The following is a 19,063-nucleotide window of genomic DNA, read 5'->3' as shown; positions in this document are numbered from 1 at the left end:
CTCCATACCTGCCCAAAGTTACATTTAAGGATAGGACAGATCCACCTTTCTGGAGCATCTTCCACGAAGAACAAAGGAGGAGTTACAGCCATAGAGAGTTGGCTGACAGATAAAAAGAAAGTATTTTAAGACACTTCAGAAAATCGCGTCATCCCTGATCATTGTGATATCGTCTCCTCAAACTTGTGATGCCTCTTCCAGAACATTAACTTGAAAATTTACAGCATTAACAGAGTACATTTACATTTCCAGCAAAGGCACGCTTGTTCACTAAGTAGTTCCAGCAGACTAACATTTAGTAAATTCACCTTAAAACCACCTCCAAGTAGTAGTTAGTTATATCAAGTAAAAGCTGGCATAGAAAAACATTTTAAATTACAAGTAAGTCTATTTACCTTGCTTCAAGAGTTAGGTTTCTTTCTGCAAAAGCCAGAGAGCACACTGTGTAATCAGAATACTGTAGCTGGCTGGCCAAGGAACACTCTGGACATGATCACACTGCCACTATGTATCTTCAATCCATTTGTATTTATTGAAAAATATTTACATATCAATCACCATGCTATTAGCTTCTTTAATAGCATCTTTACATAGAAGAGGTAATGAAAAACATCACACTAGGATGGGGGAAGAGTGATAAAATGTCTTTTCAAATGTCTTCTTTTTTCCCCAAGCTGTCGTAAGCAAAGAAAGTTCTCAGACTGAGTGTGCTGGAGTCCCACAGTGTGTGCGCCACAGATCAACAGCTTTGCTGACAATGGCATCAGTGTTTTCTTGAGGAATCTACAAAAGACCAGAGCAAGATGCCTTGACAGAGTACTTTATTTGGACTGTTTTGTTTAAGATAAAGATTTTAAACTTCCAGTTCAGATTTTATCTCTCTATAAAAAAAAAAATAAATAAAATCCCATCTCCTTGCCCTACCATCCCACCATCCCTCAGTCCCACGTGCACCATATTACCTCCAGGTTTTAGACACAAAGCTTTTACTTAACAAACGGTAAGATGACCTCCCAGGCATCTCACACTTCACACATCCCTAACCTGCCATCAGCCAGAACTTACACTGGCCATCCATGACCACAAATGTATCAGATCTAACTAACTTAGGTTACATTGGGATCCCACAACCCTGCTGCAATGTTTGTTATTATTCATAGAAGGAAAGTTCAGGGTCAGTTTCATGATTCCATCCTTACATCAACAGAAAACACACCTTGAGTCTATAGATTTACACTCAGGCAATGAGCAAAAAACGTGTCAGAAACCAATCCTGTAAGGAGCTTTCAGAAAAATTAACCTAACCTCATCTGCACTGACTGTCACAGGAAAACCCTTTAGTATTACAACAAATATGGTCAAATTTGTACAAACATAGAAAACATATTCCCCAAAGCCGAAAAATAATTTCATTCTATGAAGGCCTTACCTCATATTATTCTCATCCCTGCACATTCTCTCTTCACCTTGGTACCTCAGTAAGTAATGTAAGAGCATCTTATGGTATGTTTGCAACAAACAAATGACTTGAAATATACGTCTATAAATCATAAAAAGTAATGCAAAGCACAAGAGTACTTACATTTTCCAAAAACTGTGTGACCTTTTCTGCAGTATTCAGTGCTATTATCTTCATTTTAAAGGTTAATAGTATCTCCAAAGCAACAAAAACGAGAATCTTGCAGGACCCACTAATAACTTTGTCCCAAACTCTATAAAAAAATGAAAAGGAATCACTAAACAGTACCATAGTGCTTATCTGCTTATTTATCTGCTAGAACAGTCTTTATACAATCACCTTTTTCCAGATTATTTTTCTGAATAACAGCAATGTATTGAGCTATTCAGGTCACAGTAACTAAAAGACATTTTATCAGCTCTTACATCTGTACAGAGCAGAGTGATGGCAAGTACTAATGAATTGACATGGTGTGTCCTTGTTCAGAAATGGAACTGTTTACAAGCTCAAATACAAAAAGCTAATCTTGTTTTAATAGCCTGAACTGTAACAAGTATTCTACAGTGTATGGTAAAGTTGAGAATTTTTCCTAGTGCAAAAAAGGAAACAAACTTCATTAGCATGACGAATAAAGACACTCTTCAAACAGTTAAGTAGCTGAAAATTCAAAAGGATGTAATACTGAACTACTACATAAATATTCCATATCATTGCTGTATAAGGTACAAATATACCAACAAGATATAATCCATTATGTTTAAATTAGACACAAGGAACAACTATCAAGTCTTTCAATCCATCCCACGGTGCACAGACTCTCTCAGAATTACCTAAGCACTCCTATCACTTGTATAAAACTGCACCTGGACCTCACAGTTTTAACAAAACCTGAAGGGCAGGCCTCCAAAGGCTGCAAGTACTTCAGCCACAGAACTTCAGTGACTATTAAAAGGGATCCGCACTACTAAAACAGCCTGCAACAATTTGAAGTTGTCCTTCAGCCAGCAGCTCTATCTCAGGCCCAACTCAACAGACTCGGGATGAAAGATTATCCAAAACCAGTGTGAAACCATCTGTCAGATGGCAGCTTCTATGGGCTTGCATTATTTTTAGTTCTTGAATTTTAAGAGCTGTGTCAGAAAGACCATCTGAGGATTACTGTTCTTGCTTCTTCTGGGCACTTGTTAAAAGTGCCACAGACAACAGGCACAAACTGAAACATAGGAGGTTCCCTCTGAACATCAGGAAACACTTTTTCACTGTGAGGGTGACTGAGCACTGACACAGGTTGCCCAGGGAGGTTGTGGAGTCTCACTCCTTGGAGATATTCAAAAGCCACATGGACATGGCCCTGGGCAACCAGCTCTAGGAGGCTCTGCTTGAGCAGAGGGAGTGGTGAGACCAGATGACATCCAGAGGTCCCTGGCAAGCTCAATCTTTCTGTGATTCTTTATGAAAAGCTTTTGTAACTTCTAATGCGGAATGACTGCTGCTGTTACATAGCGCTTATTTTTCACACTGTGACTCAAGTCAATTCTTTGTCAGCTTAACCTTCTAGTCACATAACTCTTTTGACACTATTTTCATGATCTCTCCATTCATCAAAAAATTTAGACTAGAATTTAACTTAGAATGAAGAAATGAGGAAAAGAATATGTAAAATCATCAGGACTATTTTTAAAGAAGAAGGACACAAAGAAAAAAACCCACCTGGACAGGTGGGAAAAAAGGACTGTCAATTTCTTTCCCCTTTGCATTTTAGTTTTAATTCTCTGTGTCTCTGTCATTAAAGATGAATATAATTCCCATATAGGCAGGAACAACAGATAATCCAAAATGAAAATCTTACTGCTTCCTTTGTGGTTCAAGCGTCTCAAGTCAAGTCATCACTGTAAATAGCGCACTGATGTTGAAGTCCAGTTTAGAAGACTTAAGCAAAGCTATGAGAAAACCCACAGCAGTTGCAAGGAAACACGTATTTTGGTGATTCCATTATAATATAGCAGCCTTTATACATTGTATCACTATTTTGGCCTGCCCAGGGAGGTGGTGGAGTCGCTGTCCCTGGCACCGTTCAAGAGGCAGCTTGATGAGGAGCTACAAGATATGGTTTAGTAGCTGTGGCAGCAATGGTAGTGGGAAGACGGTTGCACTAGATGATCTTATAGGTCCCATCCAACCATGTGATTCTATGAATTCTATGAATTCTATATTGATGATAAGTATTCTACGTTCACTTTGTAAATAACAGCAAACACTTAAGATCCAAGTATACTGTCAGAGACCACAACTTTTTACCCTCTTTTTGATACTCCTAGAGATGGGCAAATTCTAACAGAAATGTCATCAACTGTGCCTACAGCCCTACTCTGGAACACTGAAAAACAAAGTATACAGCAAACCCATTATCTTTTAGTGATTATCATCCTCTGTGAAGTAAAACAGTGTTCAATTAACCACAGGAGCACTCTTGTATTTCTTGAACAGTGAAATGATAGTTACAACCACAAGGAAAAATAAAGAAGCAGCTGTGAAGGTAAAGAGTATGCCAAGGATTATGCAAAGTGAAGCCATTCACTTTTCACTGAGCTTTCTCTGTAGACAAAGATACAACTTACCCCATGCGTGTGTGTGCGTGTGTGTGTGTGTGTGAACGCATGACGCTCTCAAGGCAGTTTCTGAGGTTCTTCAACCATTACAGTGCAGAAGTAGACAAAAAGCATCATAGCATTGCTGCTCTTTTTCTGAAATATTACAATTAATCTCATAGCTTTTCCTTGTAGGCTGCAGGGTAAGCACACTCAACTTTATTCCTTGGTTCTGGTCCTCCAGTCATCAAGGCCAGAGATTTTTAAGGAGAACCAACCGTTGCTCCTCTGCCTGGACTTCTGGGTGTCCTTCCAATGGTAACTGGGCATGAAGGGACATGATGCGGCTCACACAAGTCTCATCCTGATGCCATGTCATCATCTTGTACCATCTGTTTCCAGAGCTGGGAAGCAGCTCAATTCTTTAGACGAAGTCAAACCAACTTAAGTTTCCCTATAGTAGTAGTCCACATGCACATTCTTATGCCCTCCTACTCCACAGTAAATTTAAGACACTCTTCATATTTCTGTTGTTTCTACTAACAAATTACTTATACTTTTACAACTACATGTAATTTATGCAGGACATGGAGATCACAGAGGTAAAACTACAGAAGTCATATATTAATACATGACCTAGTGCCAGTTTGAAAGACAGTCATAAGATTTCAGGAGAACTACCAAATACTTTGCCAACAACAAGCTACCAGAGGCTAATAACCTAACAGCACCCCATCAGCTACTACAGTCCTGCTAATGCCAAGTCTTCAGTGCAGAATACAAACAATGTTAGTCAGAGGCATGATACGTGACTGGCAACATTAAGCCATAAAAAATGCCTGGCTTATTCACAATTGTATCTGCAAAGCAGCACTGCTTGTGTTGTAGCTGAACATCTTGGGTGACAGTGCTGGAATAAACTGGCAGCCAAAGTGCCATTTTGCCTGCAGAGCTGAAGCCACAACCAAGGCACCGTGCTTTAACAGCAGGGCTCTCCGGCTGAGGGCCCACACTGCACCACTGGAAAGCTCTCCACGCATGGGGCTTACTGAACAGATGACCAGATATGCTGTTGCAGAAATCAAGCAAATAGGGCAATGGTGAATATAAAAACAAAGGTGTGACGCAGTTCTCCCCGTTTTAGAGACAAGTAAGTCTTTCCGTCCTTCTCGAGTCTGTGCTACAGGCTGGTTCATGTTCCAGGAAGCACCCCGTTTATATTCCCGGTGGGATACAGGAGCCCTGCGATGTAGTACCTTTGAAATGGCCGGTCTGCACTTCTCTTTTACCAGTATGGCACCTTTAAGAAGTTTGTTAAGAAGCCTGTTGTATATGTCAAATATATTAGGGCAAGCAAAGACGCTGCATAAGCTCAAAATAAAAGTTTCTACACGAAACCTGTCTATATACATTTTCCAAGCTCATTTAAACTAAACTGATACATAAATTTCACTTACGGTATAACTAGAAGTGTGCTATAAAACAATATTTATACTAAATGACAATGCCTTTCAGGAGTAAAGCTGGTATTATGCAACTTCATCTCACTATTATTGGATAAAATTTCTGCATAGCATATACAAATCTTGTACACCTTAGAGAAAAAAGAAAACCATGAAATTTAGATTTAGCTGCCTGGCTGAGAAGACTACAATTCATAGACAGGAAGCAACCCCTCTAAGAAATACAGTACTACATCATAAGGTAAATTAAATCATAAAAGACTGAACTCAGATTATCTCTCACTTGACAAAAAAAAAGTAAGTAAACTCACAGGAGAACTGGAGATCTGTTTTTAATTCTCAGCAAGTTTCAACACTGCCATTTGGATACATTTCAGATAAGCATTCAGGCTTCTAGATTGTAATCCAAACTGAATCTCCAAGCATTAATTAAGTTCATCTGTCACATGCTACCCATGAAGTATGTTATTTCATTAGCAAATGAGGCCATTATGATTACAACTGAATAATTCAGAAACCTGAACTGGCAAGAAAAAGTGTACTTTTATTATGTTCCCACAAGAGCTGTTGGGAAAAAGTATTGCTCTGCCATCAGATGTATCAACACTGAAATTTGTTTTTACTCCAGAGTAATATAAAAAGCCAATATTTTGACCTTTTCCATACAGAAAAACTCCGTATTTAAAAAATTTCAGGTCATCAAAACATTCCGTTTCAGTAAGGTGAAACAGTATATGAGAATGCTAAACAGTACAGTAACTAGTTAACACATTTTATATAAATGAACTGATTCAAAATGGTAGAAGTTTGAAACTAAAGATTCTGACAACATGAAATATGCAAATGAAAATTCTTCATCTAGATTTTTTCTTTTACATTAACAAGATGACACAGCTCCAAAAAAATGTTCAATTTTCAACAGAAATTTTAAAAACTCCTGAATCTTCCAATAGCAAAACTGCTCTGATGCAAATTCCTCTTTCAGCTCTAGTTCTCAGCCATAAGACCTAGCAGCAAAATTAAATCACATAAGCTCTAAATAAAAATACCCCCTAGAAGGCATGCAAAGAGGTTCCTATAGCAGCAGTTTGCAAAGGCTATTTCCGATCAAAGAAGCCTACAGAAAAAAAGGCCCAAAGAGACTGGCAAGTCCCAGGTAGAGCAGTGACTTCCACTGACAAACTGCATTAAGTTTCTCACAGAGAAAGCACAATGAAACAATGTCAGTCATTACCTGCTGAAAGTAACCTACAAATGCAAATTGGAAACAGAGATGCAGGCAAACCATACCTGTTCAATTGCTTTTAAAATGTAACAAACATTTTATACATGTGTACATAATTTCTGTAGCCATAAAAGCAGCAAAAGCCATCACATCACACACAACCACTACACTGAGATTACTACTTTGGAGCCTTATGGGTACTCGATGAGAAGAACTTGCCATGTAACAATTACTGTGCTGCACACAGCATAACACCTAAAGGTCTACCATCAAATCCTTCAGTTTTGGTTCAAAAAATTGTTTTCTCAGATATATTCCTTGCCAGCAGTAAAACACACACAAGCTCAAAGAACACTGTACCAGAGAACTGAAGAGCACACTTTCTAATCTTACAGCTTGTTTCCTAAAATTCTCTTACTTAAATAAGGGTAAACAAAACATTTTTTAAAACAGCTGTTCCCCACCTTCCTTCATGACATGTGAAGTCCCAAATAAGCAAACAAGACTTTACTGTTCAGCTTATGACCAACTTTACTACTACGAAGCATTTTCTATACAGCATTTTACAAAGCTCTCTGCTTGCACACTAGGTTCCTATACTAGGAACTAGGACAAAAGTCCTGGAGGTGCTGGAGTTAAACTTCCCCTCAGCCTTGTTACTTCTCAAAGTTTTAAGGTGGCTGAAAATAAAACCATTATTTTCTTTGTGCCATCTCCTACTCAGCTATTAGAAACTCTTGTTAAAGCAGTAGGGATATGCTTCTCTACATCTAGCTTGAGTTTTCTGCTTTTCATGAGTTCTCAGACAGCAGAGTTAGACAAATCATACAAGTTTAATTTCAAACGCCTTCCAGTGAAGTGCCATGCACAAGAATTTTCCCCTGTTAAAAGCTGGACAGCCTATTTCCAGCTGTAGAATCCCAATATAACGCACTATTTTCTTAACTCTGTAATACTCAACCTGCCCTACTACTTTTTAAAATAAACATTCCCAAAATCTTTTTCATCTAATGATAATACAGTATTATAATCACTCCCTAAGTCAGGATGTTCCCTAAAAAGCCTGAAAATTGAGTACCATTCAGCTATCTATCACTAAGAGTGGATTTGGAGTCTTAATTCCTAGCAGGCATTACGTGCCTAGAAGAATCAGCCACTATATTTAACTCCATCTTTTTTTAATTTTAATGCGAGAAATGATCACACAGAGATAATCTTGCGTCACTAACAAGTGGAATCAAATCCAATTTTATCATTTTCAAGTCAACAATAAAGTTAACTCCATAATCTTACAGATAAAGTACAGAAAGTTCTTTGCCTGCTAGTCAGGACAAAAATTACTATGTAACTACAAAGAGAAAGAAAAAAAGAGAACTTGCCTCTGTAAACTGGACTCGGGTAAACAGCCTGCAAAACACTTTTTAAACCAAAGATCATAAGGGAGTTTGCTCATTGCAGCACACGCTTTCAGATGCGTCAGGAGTCTGTTATCTTCAATGTTCAAATACTGTTCTAGAATTTTTGGCTGAGAAAGGAATTGGTAAAGTTTAGATAACTCACATCAGAGTACCCTCCATGGTTAATGCATGTAGTAGAACAAGAAGTGTCTTAACATTTTTTAAAAATCCAAATAAAATAGCATGTTAAAAAAACGAACTTGCATTATTTTAACTAAAAATATGATGTTCCAAAATCTAAGTGTCACTGCTTTTTGCAAATAGCTAATTAAGTACTCTACTAAACAAACAGCCGAGGTTCCTTAAATTGCTGACCATTAGCAGAACTTCCAAAATACGCAGTATTCCCTAATGCAAGGTGGTGTTTGAGAGCTTAAGGCAATGCAGAGATTAAACCTGCACTAACTACTGCTACCTTCACAAGTAAAATTGAGTTTCATTCACTTCAAACCTAATCACCTTAGCACATGACAAAAAAAAAAAAAAAAAAAAAAAAATCTACACACAATGCAGCAAAATCCAGGAAATCAATTCTGAGATTAAATCTCTGTGCAATATATTAAAAGCTGGACACTGATTTCTTGTTTAAAAGTCCAAAGTATTTACAGCGGCCAAAAGAACAGCATAAAATAGAGCTGAAAAATGAATAAATAAATAAATGAATTTTGTTTAAATACTAATGTAACAGAACATACATTTTCATTAATTCAGAAGTGCCTTTTCTTGTTATAATTAGGTAAACTGCTAATGATGTCAGCTGTCAAAGGACAAAAACCCACTTCCTTTGTATTCTAACATCCAGAGTCTTGATACAATGTTTATATCAAAACAAAAATTTAGGGAGGGAGATACTTGGCACTCCCTAGGTAGTGAGAGCACATACTTTCTTTAAAAACGCACCTCTGTCTTTCAAAACAAATTACAGAAATTGGATTAATTTCATTTCTCACTGTCAGCAACAGGAATTCTATTTTAAAAGTATTTCTTAGTTCCAAAAGAATAACAAAGGACATGTATAATTTTCTGCAATGAATTTTCATTCAGTGATTGCTACTGTACAGGTACTCAGATACTTTCATCTCAGTGGATATTGTTAACTAAAAGGTTTCTCATCTTTTAAGAGTATTTGAAAAATTACAAAAGCTTTTGTATAATGAAACAAATTTTTAGAAGGACACGTTTTCTTTACAATCAAATTTTAATTTTATAAACCAATAAGATACAAATCCAAAATATTCTACGAAAGCATTTAAACCACCAGTGTCAAAAAAACTCTATTCCACTTTGTATTATAACTTCATTTGCAACGTACTGTTTTTCTGAAGACATAGTACCCCGCTCCATTTAGAAAGCAAAACAATTGTGCTTTGCCTATTATCCAACGAGAAGCATGTGGATGCTAGAGATGCAGCCTAAAAAGTAGCAGATATACATCAAGATGTTCTTAACTTTGTGACATCTTTAATTGTTTAAAATAAAGCAAATTCTTAAGTGACCAATTTGTGAGAAATATAATTCAACAATGTAAGCTTTAGCTAATCTAAAATCAAAATAAGATGTAATTGAAAACGATCACGTAGCAAACAAAAACCATTTCTAATGTTATGTTAGACAAAGTATCCTACAGGAGAGCACAATCAAAACGCACAACGCACTCCTCCTGTTTTCTCAAAAAACAGTTGGCGGAACAGAATCCAAGGCTGTCACCTCTCACAATTCGGTTGTCTCCAGATATTAATGCTTGCCATGACTGCCTCTCCTCACAAAAAAAAAAAAAAAAACAAAAAAAACCAAAAAAAAACAAAAACCAAGTATTTTTTTTTTCCTTACCAGTTGCTGTAATGAATCTTTGTGCTTGCTGTTCAGCTGATTCACAAAGCAACTGACAAGCCAGTAGCATTCTATAGGATCCTCCACCATTTCCTCCATTGCTTTAGCAATAGCAAGAAACACTTCATCTTCAGGTTCCTGCAAAACAAAGCCAAAGAAGTGAACTACATAGAAGTACTGGACTATGTGATTTCATTCTTGTATTCCTTTTCCCTGCTATTTGGGAAAACAAGCTGGAATCAACATAAACAAAGAGCTGTTCTGACATTCATAAATAAAATATTGGGCAGCAACTGCATTATGATGACAAATACCTACTAAAGCAGAACAAATAAGACTTGTCTTGCTTTTAAAACCAAAATATACAACAGGAGTTTGGAACAACTCTGATTTAAAGTTCTCAAATACTCTCAAATGAGGTAACATTACATCCTAATAAGGTAGCAATAATCCTAATTCTATGCCCCACATTTTTACACTGCATAACTGCAGAATTTTTCCTGCTATTCCTTTCTAAGGGCCAACAGGCCTCGGAAACACCTTTGTCATGGATGTAACAGTCACTGAAAAAAATAAATGCAGCCATTAGCTGTATGCCTACCTTCAACATACAGAAAATCACTTGGCTTGAGATAAACACCCTCCTGGAGACAAATAAATATATTTTCCAGGTGACAAGCATCTTATTCCCCACAATACACAACCAGAAAAATGTGATGGGCATGCCATCATCTTTTCTCCTGAGGATATACTTTCCTAACAGAGGCATCAGCATGCTTAAACCACAGTTAATGGTATGACTGCACACAGGATAGATGGAGGTGAACTAACTCTAAACCAACTACAGCTCATGCAAACAGCTAGCTCAGGAAGTATCTAAACTGGGAAGATGCACAAAGAAAGGTTCTATATTTGCCCTATTTCTTGTAGTCTTCCTTATGCAGGCAGTACATTAGGAAGCAGGCTAACAAGTCAGATATGTATCCACAGTCTGATCTACTGCAACCATCAGTAGCTGTAAACAATAGTATCACAGGCTTTTGCACAGATTACAACTCAGGAAAAATGCATGGATCATCTAAATACCACTAGGATATATCTCTGCTACACAGACTGCTGCAACATACATGTATCCCTACTTAAACTCTGCTTTCAGATGCACAAAACATATTTAGCAGACTTCTGTGATTTGTGACTCAAACATTTCAAAATATTTAGAGCAATCCAACATAATCTTTATACTCCTCCTGCCTCCACAATAAAACATCTGCATTACTATCAAGCAATGACCTCTTGTAAGTTTAAGGGGACAGTGACTGCAATGCTAGCATAAAGAGAACAAATGCTTTCTGCAGCAAAACAAACGTAAGTCACAGGACTAACAACTGTGGATCTGCTAAACACCACCTCTATGAAACCCCATCACAGTACTGAGAGCAGCTAGTGCTCTGGGATGCACTGACAAAACACTTGCTCAGAAAGCAATACTGCTCTAGAAGGAATGAATTTTCAGCCCACTGGGTCACGTGTCAAGATCAAGGAAACGTATCTCTAGGAAACTTGCAGGCTAGGATGGCCATGCTCCTAGCAATGGTAAAAGCATAAAAACGCTCTCCCTCCTCTGACAAGAGAATGCTGTACATAATCCTCCAGTCCAAAATATTAGTGAATATTCCATGTTAACTATTTTTTAAATTTTTTACCTTTTTTTCCAGTTTTTATGTAAAATTTTGCTATTACAGATGAAAAATAACAAAGTAAGCTGGGCTACAGTGAACATGGATAAATTAACATTAAACACATGATAAAATCCACATCAGAAAGTCCCATGGCTCCTTTCATCACCTCCTCTTTCACAGAGGCTTATACGCAAGATCCACACATTGTTTTTATCATCACACTACAAAATTATCATCAAAACATAGACTCATTTACCCATGAGTGCACTGTAAACTACAGAGTATAAGCATTACCTGACAGAAGCCTGGATCAGTTCAGACTAACACAAAAAGGAGATCAGTACATTAAAGCCTAGATTTAAAAACAAATAATTTAAATGTATGATGTAATTTGCAATAAATCACTGCTTGTACTGGCTCTAAATTATTCTTGTTCCAGGACATTTAAGAATCTATGAGCTCTGATAAGATCATGTCATTTTCATTTCAGTGCTATAAAGACATGGAAGTGTACTAGAGTACAAAAGGCCTGAAGACCAGCAGGCAAAACAAAGAGATGTTAAGGCTCAAAATACTACATGTGTACTTAGGGAAGGAAAAAGACAAAAATACTTTTGACTAAAATCCCTTATTTTATGCTAGTACTTCTTTGTTTTCCATTCACTTTAATTTGTCTATCTACCTGCATTTGTGGAACTACTTGCAGTTCAGTTTCTCCACAGTTTTATAGTTTGAAGTTAAATAAAATACTCTATTTAAAAGACTGTTAAAATGACAACTGACCAACGGAAAAGCCAAGTTTCGAGGCAATTTTCCTGATTCCAGTTGATGTATGCGGAGGAAAACATCTACTTGTGGGGTAGAATCGTTAATAAAACGAATTACACGAAGAGCATGGTGTACATCCCAGTACTGCTCCTTCCGGTACTTCATCACCAAAGCATGAGATTCATGGTGAGGAGGAATAATTCCTTAAAAATAAAATTAATTAAAAAAAGAAAATAAGCCACTGTAAAGAGAAAAAAACAAAGCATCAAACTCCCTTTTCAAGAGATCTGCCTAAATTAAATTTCTGCTACAACTCCAGCCTATAGAAATTTAGGACCTGGCACTGCAGTTTGCTTAGAAACTTGTTGAAAGAATACAGGGAAAAAATTCTACAAAATTGGAAGCCAATAGACCAACAAAGCACTTTAGCATTATATTCATAAAACCAAATTTAATTATGTTAACAATTTTGTATTTTTATATATAGGTTAACAAATTTCTTATGTTAATATCAGCAAAATTTATCCTTAGACTACTGTTTTTCAAACTCCTCTACAAGGTTTTCAGCAAATGAATGCTAACCCTTTCATATACCACATCACTGTGCTAACAAGAGATGTCATCGTTGGGACAGATGAAAAATAATTTAATTGGTTTATTCTCCCCCTCCAACAAAATTCGTTTATTTTAAAATTGTGAATCTTGTTACTTGTTTATAACTATGTGTAGTTTTTAATACAGTACTAGCTATGTATTTGTGCCCAGCTTCCATTTATTTTGAAAACAAAGTGCAAGTAGAATGATTTTTATATACATTAGCTGTTCAGGTTCTCAAATTCTACACTTTGTCTAAGACAACCAGAGAATAGGTACATGCAATTAACTAATGCAAAGATACTGTACATTCCAGTACTATTTAATTTACTGTTAGATCTCTGTCAGAAAATTACTATATCACAGATTATTCCTCTCTAAACCAACATTCAGATGCAAAATCAGAGAGGTTGAATCAGTTACAGATTAAAACTTAAGAATACCACCCAAACATTTTGCAAGGTAATATTTTTTACTTTCTTTTTACTTTACTATATAAAAAAATAACGAAATATTTTTTCTGGTTTCCCAGGAGGAAAAACTAAAAAGGAAAAAAGGTATCTAAGCACAGAGATAATTAAAGTGTTTATGATGTCTAGAAGAGATGCTCAACATCTCACTCGATCCTTCCCTTCCTCAAGACTCAATCTTGTAATGCACTGATGTTCACAATAAAACTGTCTCAGGCTTCAACAGAAATCAGATCTTATATACCCCAAAGCAAAAAAAAAGGGTTATTTCCATATCACTAGTGGAGCAGAATTTTTCTCGCTGTAGAAATCCACAAAAACAAAGTATTCTTCAAAAATCAGTTCTGAAACAGGCCACATGCTGTTTTTATCTCTCATTTAAAGAAAAAAAAAACATTCCTGCCAAGTGCTAAACTACAGAATGGCTGAGTTTTAGTAACAAGCACATCGGACAGAAAATTATCTTTTATTTTCCAACTGCAAACCTGTCTGCATTTCAAAAGTTGGGACAGAGCAAGACATTTTTCACGTTATGCAAAAATAGAGTCAACATCATGACACTCTATATACATACTGCCAGCTGCTTTCCTCAAATACAGAAGACTACCTTAGGCAGACAGAAAAGAAGCTTATACAACACAGGGATGTCCATCACAAATCATACGTGAACAAGAAGTTAACAGAGACATCCGTGACCTACCACACAACCTGGGACAGCATCAAGCCTTGGTATGTGTTTGAGATAATTTTGCTGACAGGATAGAATCCCTTTCGCTAAACTATTAACATTAGAGGAAACGTAACATCTCCCACCAGAAAAGGACTGGGCTGTTGTTCTGATCATTTAGGGAGAGATATCTTGCATTGCCCTTCTGATATCAGCTTTTCTCACGAGTGTTAACATTGAGATGCAGCATAAGGAAAGTCCTTGTACCTCTGTTCACTCAAGGAGTATACAGAATGACAGTATGCATATTTGAAATAAATCACCCTGGGTTTAAAACACAAAATCCTTTTTAAAAATCAATATAATTTTCCATATAGTTAACTTAGAAGGTGTTTTGTGTTATCATATGATTCACAAATCACCCTGTCTAAAACAGTCAAAGATAGACCACTGGCTCTGCAGTGAGCCACAAGTTTGCCAAGAGACTGTATTTTGCTATTATAATTTTGGCTACAGGATCTTGTACCAAGTCACTTGTCCAAATCTCCTGCACTATACTTCCTACTACTAATATTTTAAAGGATACTGACTACCTCACTAGGGCCAAGGGGATAAGAATATCTTTCATCCTAGAATTAGTATTCTAATGGCAAAGGCTTTTATCAAGTAGGATTACTCTGTTAGTTCAATGATCAATGTCAAGAACTTCAAGTTTTATAAGTAGATCCTGCACCTTCTGCACATTGTTAATTTACTACCTCTCCCAAAAAAAAAGGCTTACAAATCCAAATAATCAGGAATATGAAGCCACAATTTTTAAACTGTGGAAAACTGGAGGGACTGATGCTGCTGGTCTGTCCCCGATGAAACAACATTTTGCATATCAGCACCATTCCTGTCAGCACAGCCCTGGTAATACAAGACTGAGCATGGGAGCCACACTAAAGCTTTTCAAAAGTGGCACAATGGTCCACCACCAACAGTATGGTAACTTACATTTCTCCTCCAGAGATTCAATCAGACGATGTACCTTCACAATCTGGCAGTGTTTCTCTATACACAGTAACTCTAAGGGAAGCTCTCCAGATACCTTGTAAGGGTCAGAACTCCTGGACCTTCCACAAACCCCTCCTGTTTCCCAAATGACATGACCTCGCATCTAGTAAACCCAACAGACTTGACCAGTTACTGCAAAGTCATTAGTACTTTTGAATTAGTAATCTGACTAATGCACTTCAAGGAAAATTGAATCATTTATGCTTTTTTTTTTTTTACGGTTTCTGAGAATACTACAATTTGTCTCTGGCCTCATAACATCTTCAACAGCAAATCCAGTTTAAAGCCAGAAGTAAAACCAGAAGAAACCAAGATTTTTACAGAAAACAGAGCTTCTCTTTAGAATAAATATCCATTCCATACCTTGCCCAGTTTTTTTTAAGTTTAATCACAGCTATATTTCAACTCAATTGCCTGTTATTTTAGGAACAGACCTGAATATCTTATCAGGTGTCAATAACTTACTATAATTCACCTGTCATCTATTTTATAAATTTACTTGGACTGTGTTACAAAGTTAAATATAGAAATACATTCTTCTAGGTATACTTCAGCAGAAGTTCTCAAAAACTGTGCATGGAATATTGTCTTATAATTGCTGCTGTTTATCCTAGGTGGATACAAAAATCAGCTAAATATATATCAGTATGCAAGGCAGTACAGAATAACCTATGTGATTAACTCTCTAAAGAAAAATTAAAAACCCAGAAAAACAATACACCTTCCTACATATTCATTCCTACAGAGGATCACAGATGTTATATTTCATACCCAAAAGCACTTTCCACACCAGTATACGATACATGGATGGGAGAGGAAACCTTTGACTAAATGTGCAAAGCTTCTCAATATCTGTAGAGAAATAAAGATTAAAAAAAAAGGTAAATTTAAATATAATTATAAATAGGTTTGAGTCTCTGATCTACATAAGTATGACAAACCCTTAGTTGCAGATCAAAACCCCCACTTTCATCACATATTATCAACAAATGCTTTCACCGCTTCAGCTGAAAACAGAATGTGCCCTATAAACGGCAATAATTTTGAAAAATATATATGTTGGCTTGATTTACAATAAAACTACCCTATGTTTCACCAGAAATAAAGTGTACCATTTTTACAGACATTTTATAAATCCTGTTTCTATGTCAAAACAATTAAGAGCTTTGTTAAAGGGACAACATTTTTCTTTCTGTTCTGTTAGAGATGTAGTACTCTTCGGGGATCAACCGCAATAACAAAATCTTCATTGTTTGGAGGTTAGACAGAATTAACAGCATGAGATGATATATTTTCAGATTTAAATTGCTTTCATTAAAAATCTGTTAGTTTCTTGGGCACACAGAGTGAGAGAAGGAAAAAAACAAACATGCAGACAAATCTTTAATGGTTTTAAAAATCAGATTTTCAGATCTTTGAAACTCAAAGGACTGCTAGTAATAACAAAGAGATTAGTGGTAAGAGATGCAAAACTTAAATGAGTACTAAGCACAGCAGCTAAACATTTTCTGTTATTCCCTTCCCAGTCCCAAATCACCAAAGTAATAGAGGAAACCATGAAATCAACTTGCCCAACCGGTCATCTTTTAACAGAATTTCCAGTGACTTCTTTTCTTCAACTCCACGAAATCCAACTTTTTCATAATACACTGAGCGAAAGTTTCTCTGTGAGTCATCAGCCATGATTGATTCCTTTTGGAGAAACAGTAATTCCCCTTAAGACTTACAAGAATATGTTCCTATTGTGTTAAGATCAAGTACTTTTGCACATTGATAAAAGTTGACTGCCTACGTCTCTATAGTATTAATAAATCCTACAGAACATTAAAATCATCTAAGATTTTCTCATCATATGCAAACATAAACAATCATAACACTAATTGTCTCTAAACAAGGTCTAAAGAGATCCAATTTCCAAATGAAACTCAGAGATTCTATTTTTTCTTTTATTCCTGTAGTAAATGATACTTTTCAAAAAGTTTTTTTAAAAATGCTGGAGAGACACTTAGTCTTTCATGAAATATTGTGTGTTTCAAAACCAGTACTAAAAAAAATAGAGTTAAGAGTCTGACAAAATTTTGGCTACAGAAACCCTAATCAAGTACAACTGTCACCCAGATAGGTAAAATCACCAGGTTTCACACTCACCAGACAACGTGACCAGAAGCAAGGACAAACCAATGTTGGCCTCAGCAGCACAGGGGTGTCAGGAAAGAATGACAGGTACGTAGGTTTGTTGTTCAGTTGCAGATTCGGATAAAATGTTCACGTTGTTATCAGATGCTGTAACAGCCACAGTCTTGAGTTTGTTATTCCATTAATAAAAAGAAATAAATGTCTCATCCCTATATTGGAAACAATGGTTAATTGCAGTGAGTACTGTGTTTCATAACAAATGTCAATAATATCTCAATTCAGTTCAACCTTCTACGTATCAATTCCCTCTCCTTTGCAGGCTTGCAAAAACGAGAAAGTTCTGTTTTGTAACTCAAAGGACTAAAAACAATCTTAACCTTTATGCCTACGGACAGCAGCAAAATTTGGAGAAAAATAATGACTGAGGAGCAATGGATGAATGATGCATTGAAAAGCTTTATATTTTTCTATCTGGTCTTGGCCCTGATCCCACAAAGCACTAAAAATGGACTTCATTTGAAACGCACATAGGCCTAGTGGATGCACAATTTTAAACATGTGCATTCTTTGTAGCCTTTGCAGATCCTTTGCTCCTGATTTGTACTTTGGTTCAGCAAGGAAAAGAATAATTTAGCTAGAAAAGCTTTTCAATGCATCATTCATCCATTCATCCATCAGCAAAGGACAGAATTAATGCTAGCTGAGATAGGTCAAGTACTATCTCAAAACCAGAGAAAAAAACATTCATATTACTTGCAAGACATTCCAACTGAGCACTCTCCTTATGAACATGACTGTGACGTTCACGTATTGTGCATTTAAGTGTCAACTGATGAGAGTGCTTATATTGCAGTCATGTGTAAAAGCAGACTTATGATGCTGTAGACACCCCACTACCTTCAAAATATTTGAAACTTTTAAAATCCAAATTTAATATGTGCTATTTAGAAAACATTTAGGCCATACCACTTGTGGAAAGCTGACAGTAGAGTTTCAGAACAGAAACAATAAATATAATTTGAAAAGTAACTACATGATCTCTAAGAAAGCAATGCTACTTTAATAATTTTAAACTATCACTACACCAGCAGTACATTTGATTTACTCAGTGGAAAAAAAGGAGGAACACCGTTTCCTCCCTCCCTCTTAAATTTAGGATATATAAGGAGGAACACCGTTTCCCCCCTCCCTCTTAAATTTAGGATACATATTTTCATATTAGACAACCAATGTTCCAATCTTTACCTGTCTTGCCAACAAACTGGGAAAATGACAGCGGAAAAACAAACCTCGAGCCAGCTCACTGGAAGTGTCCAGTACAAGGGAGTACAATTAACTCATCCTCCTTTCACAGATTAATGCATTTTCAGCCTTAATAGTAGTTTTCATCGTATTGTTAAATTTCAGGCCAGGTGATGTTACCAGCAGCACCGAGCTACGCACACTTGGCACCGACGCCAGCACACCTCTGCCCACTCGCAGCAGGCCCCTTCCCTCGCCCAGACCGCACCGAAGGCGGGGCGCAGCCTGGGGCAGGCCGAGCCGCACCGCCGGCCCCGCCGCAAGGCACCCACCGGCCCCGCTCACCCCGATCGGCCGCCTCGCCACCGTTCCGGGCTTTGGGGCGGCAATTCCCGCTCCCTGTCACGTTTGCAAAGGAAAACAACGGCA

The 19,063-nt window shown here is 36.9% G+C and overlaps 2 protein-coding genes across 3 annotated transcripts in view; both read right to left on the bottom strand.

The window, feature by feature from the left end:
- Nucleotides 1–509: 509 nt before the first annotated feature.
- On the bottom strand, nucleotides 510–17,538 carry TBC1D7 (TBC1 domain family member 7). 2 transcript variants are annotated; one of them, XM_010124755.2, is made up of 8 exons: nucleotides 17,405–17,538; nucleotides 16,828–16,948; nucleotides 16,028–16,108; nucleotides 12,485–12,672; nucleotides 10,023–10,160; nucleotides 8,115–8,260; nucleotides 1,583–1,712; nucleotides 510–783 (listed from the first exon to the last, which is right to left on the bottom strand). In XM_010124755.2, the coding sequence occupies exons 2-8, from the start codon at nucleotides 16,937–16,939 to the stop codon at nucleotides 697–699; spliced, it is 882 nt and encodes a 293-aa protein (XP_010123057.1). In that variant the 5' UTR covers nucleotides 16,940–16,948; nucleotides 17,405–17,538; the 3' UTR covers nucleotides 510–696. The 2 variants fall into 2 exon arrangements, with proteins under 2 accessions (XP_010123057.1, XP_086596339.1); XM_086740213.1 differs by having other exon boundaries at nucleotides 16,833–16,948; nucleotides 17,405–17,437.
- GFOD1 (Gfo/Idh/MocA-like oxidoreductase domain containing 1) overlaps nucleotides 17,510–19,063 on the bottom strand; it is an 85,233-nt gene continuing 83,679 nt past the window's right edge. The window contains exon 3 of the transcript XR_015257619.1: nucleotides 17,510–17,601. The gene's annotated coding sequence lies outside the window, so the exon portion shown is untranslated. The remainder of the gene's footprint in view (nucleotides 17,602–19,063) is intronic.

This window comes from Chlamydotis macqueenii, chromosome 2 (genome assembly GCF_036417535.1).
Source record: "Chlamydotis macqueenii isolate bChlMac1 chromosome 2, bChlMac1.mat, whole genome shotgun sequence".
NCBI classification, from domain to species: Eukaryota; Metazoa; Chordata; class Aves; order Otidiformes; family Otididae; genus Chlamydotis; species Chlamydotis macqueenii.
This window is presented reverse-complemented; position numbering and strand designations above follow the sequence as displayed.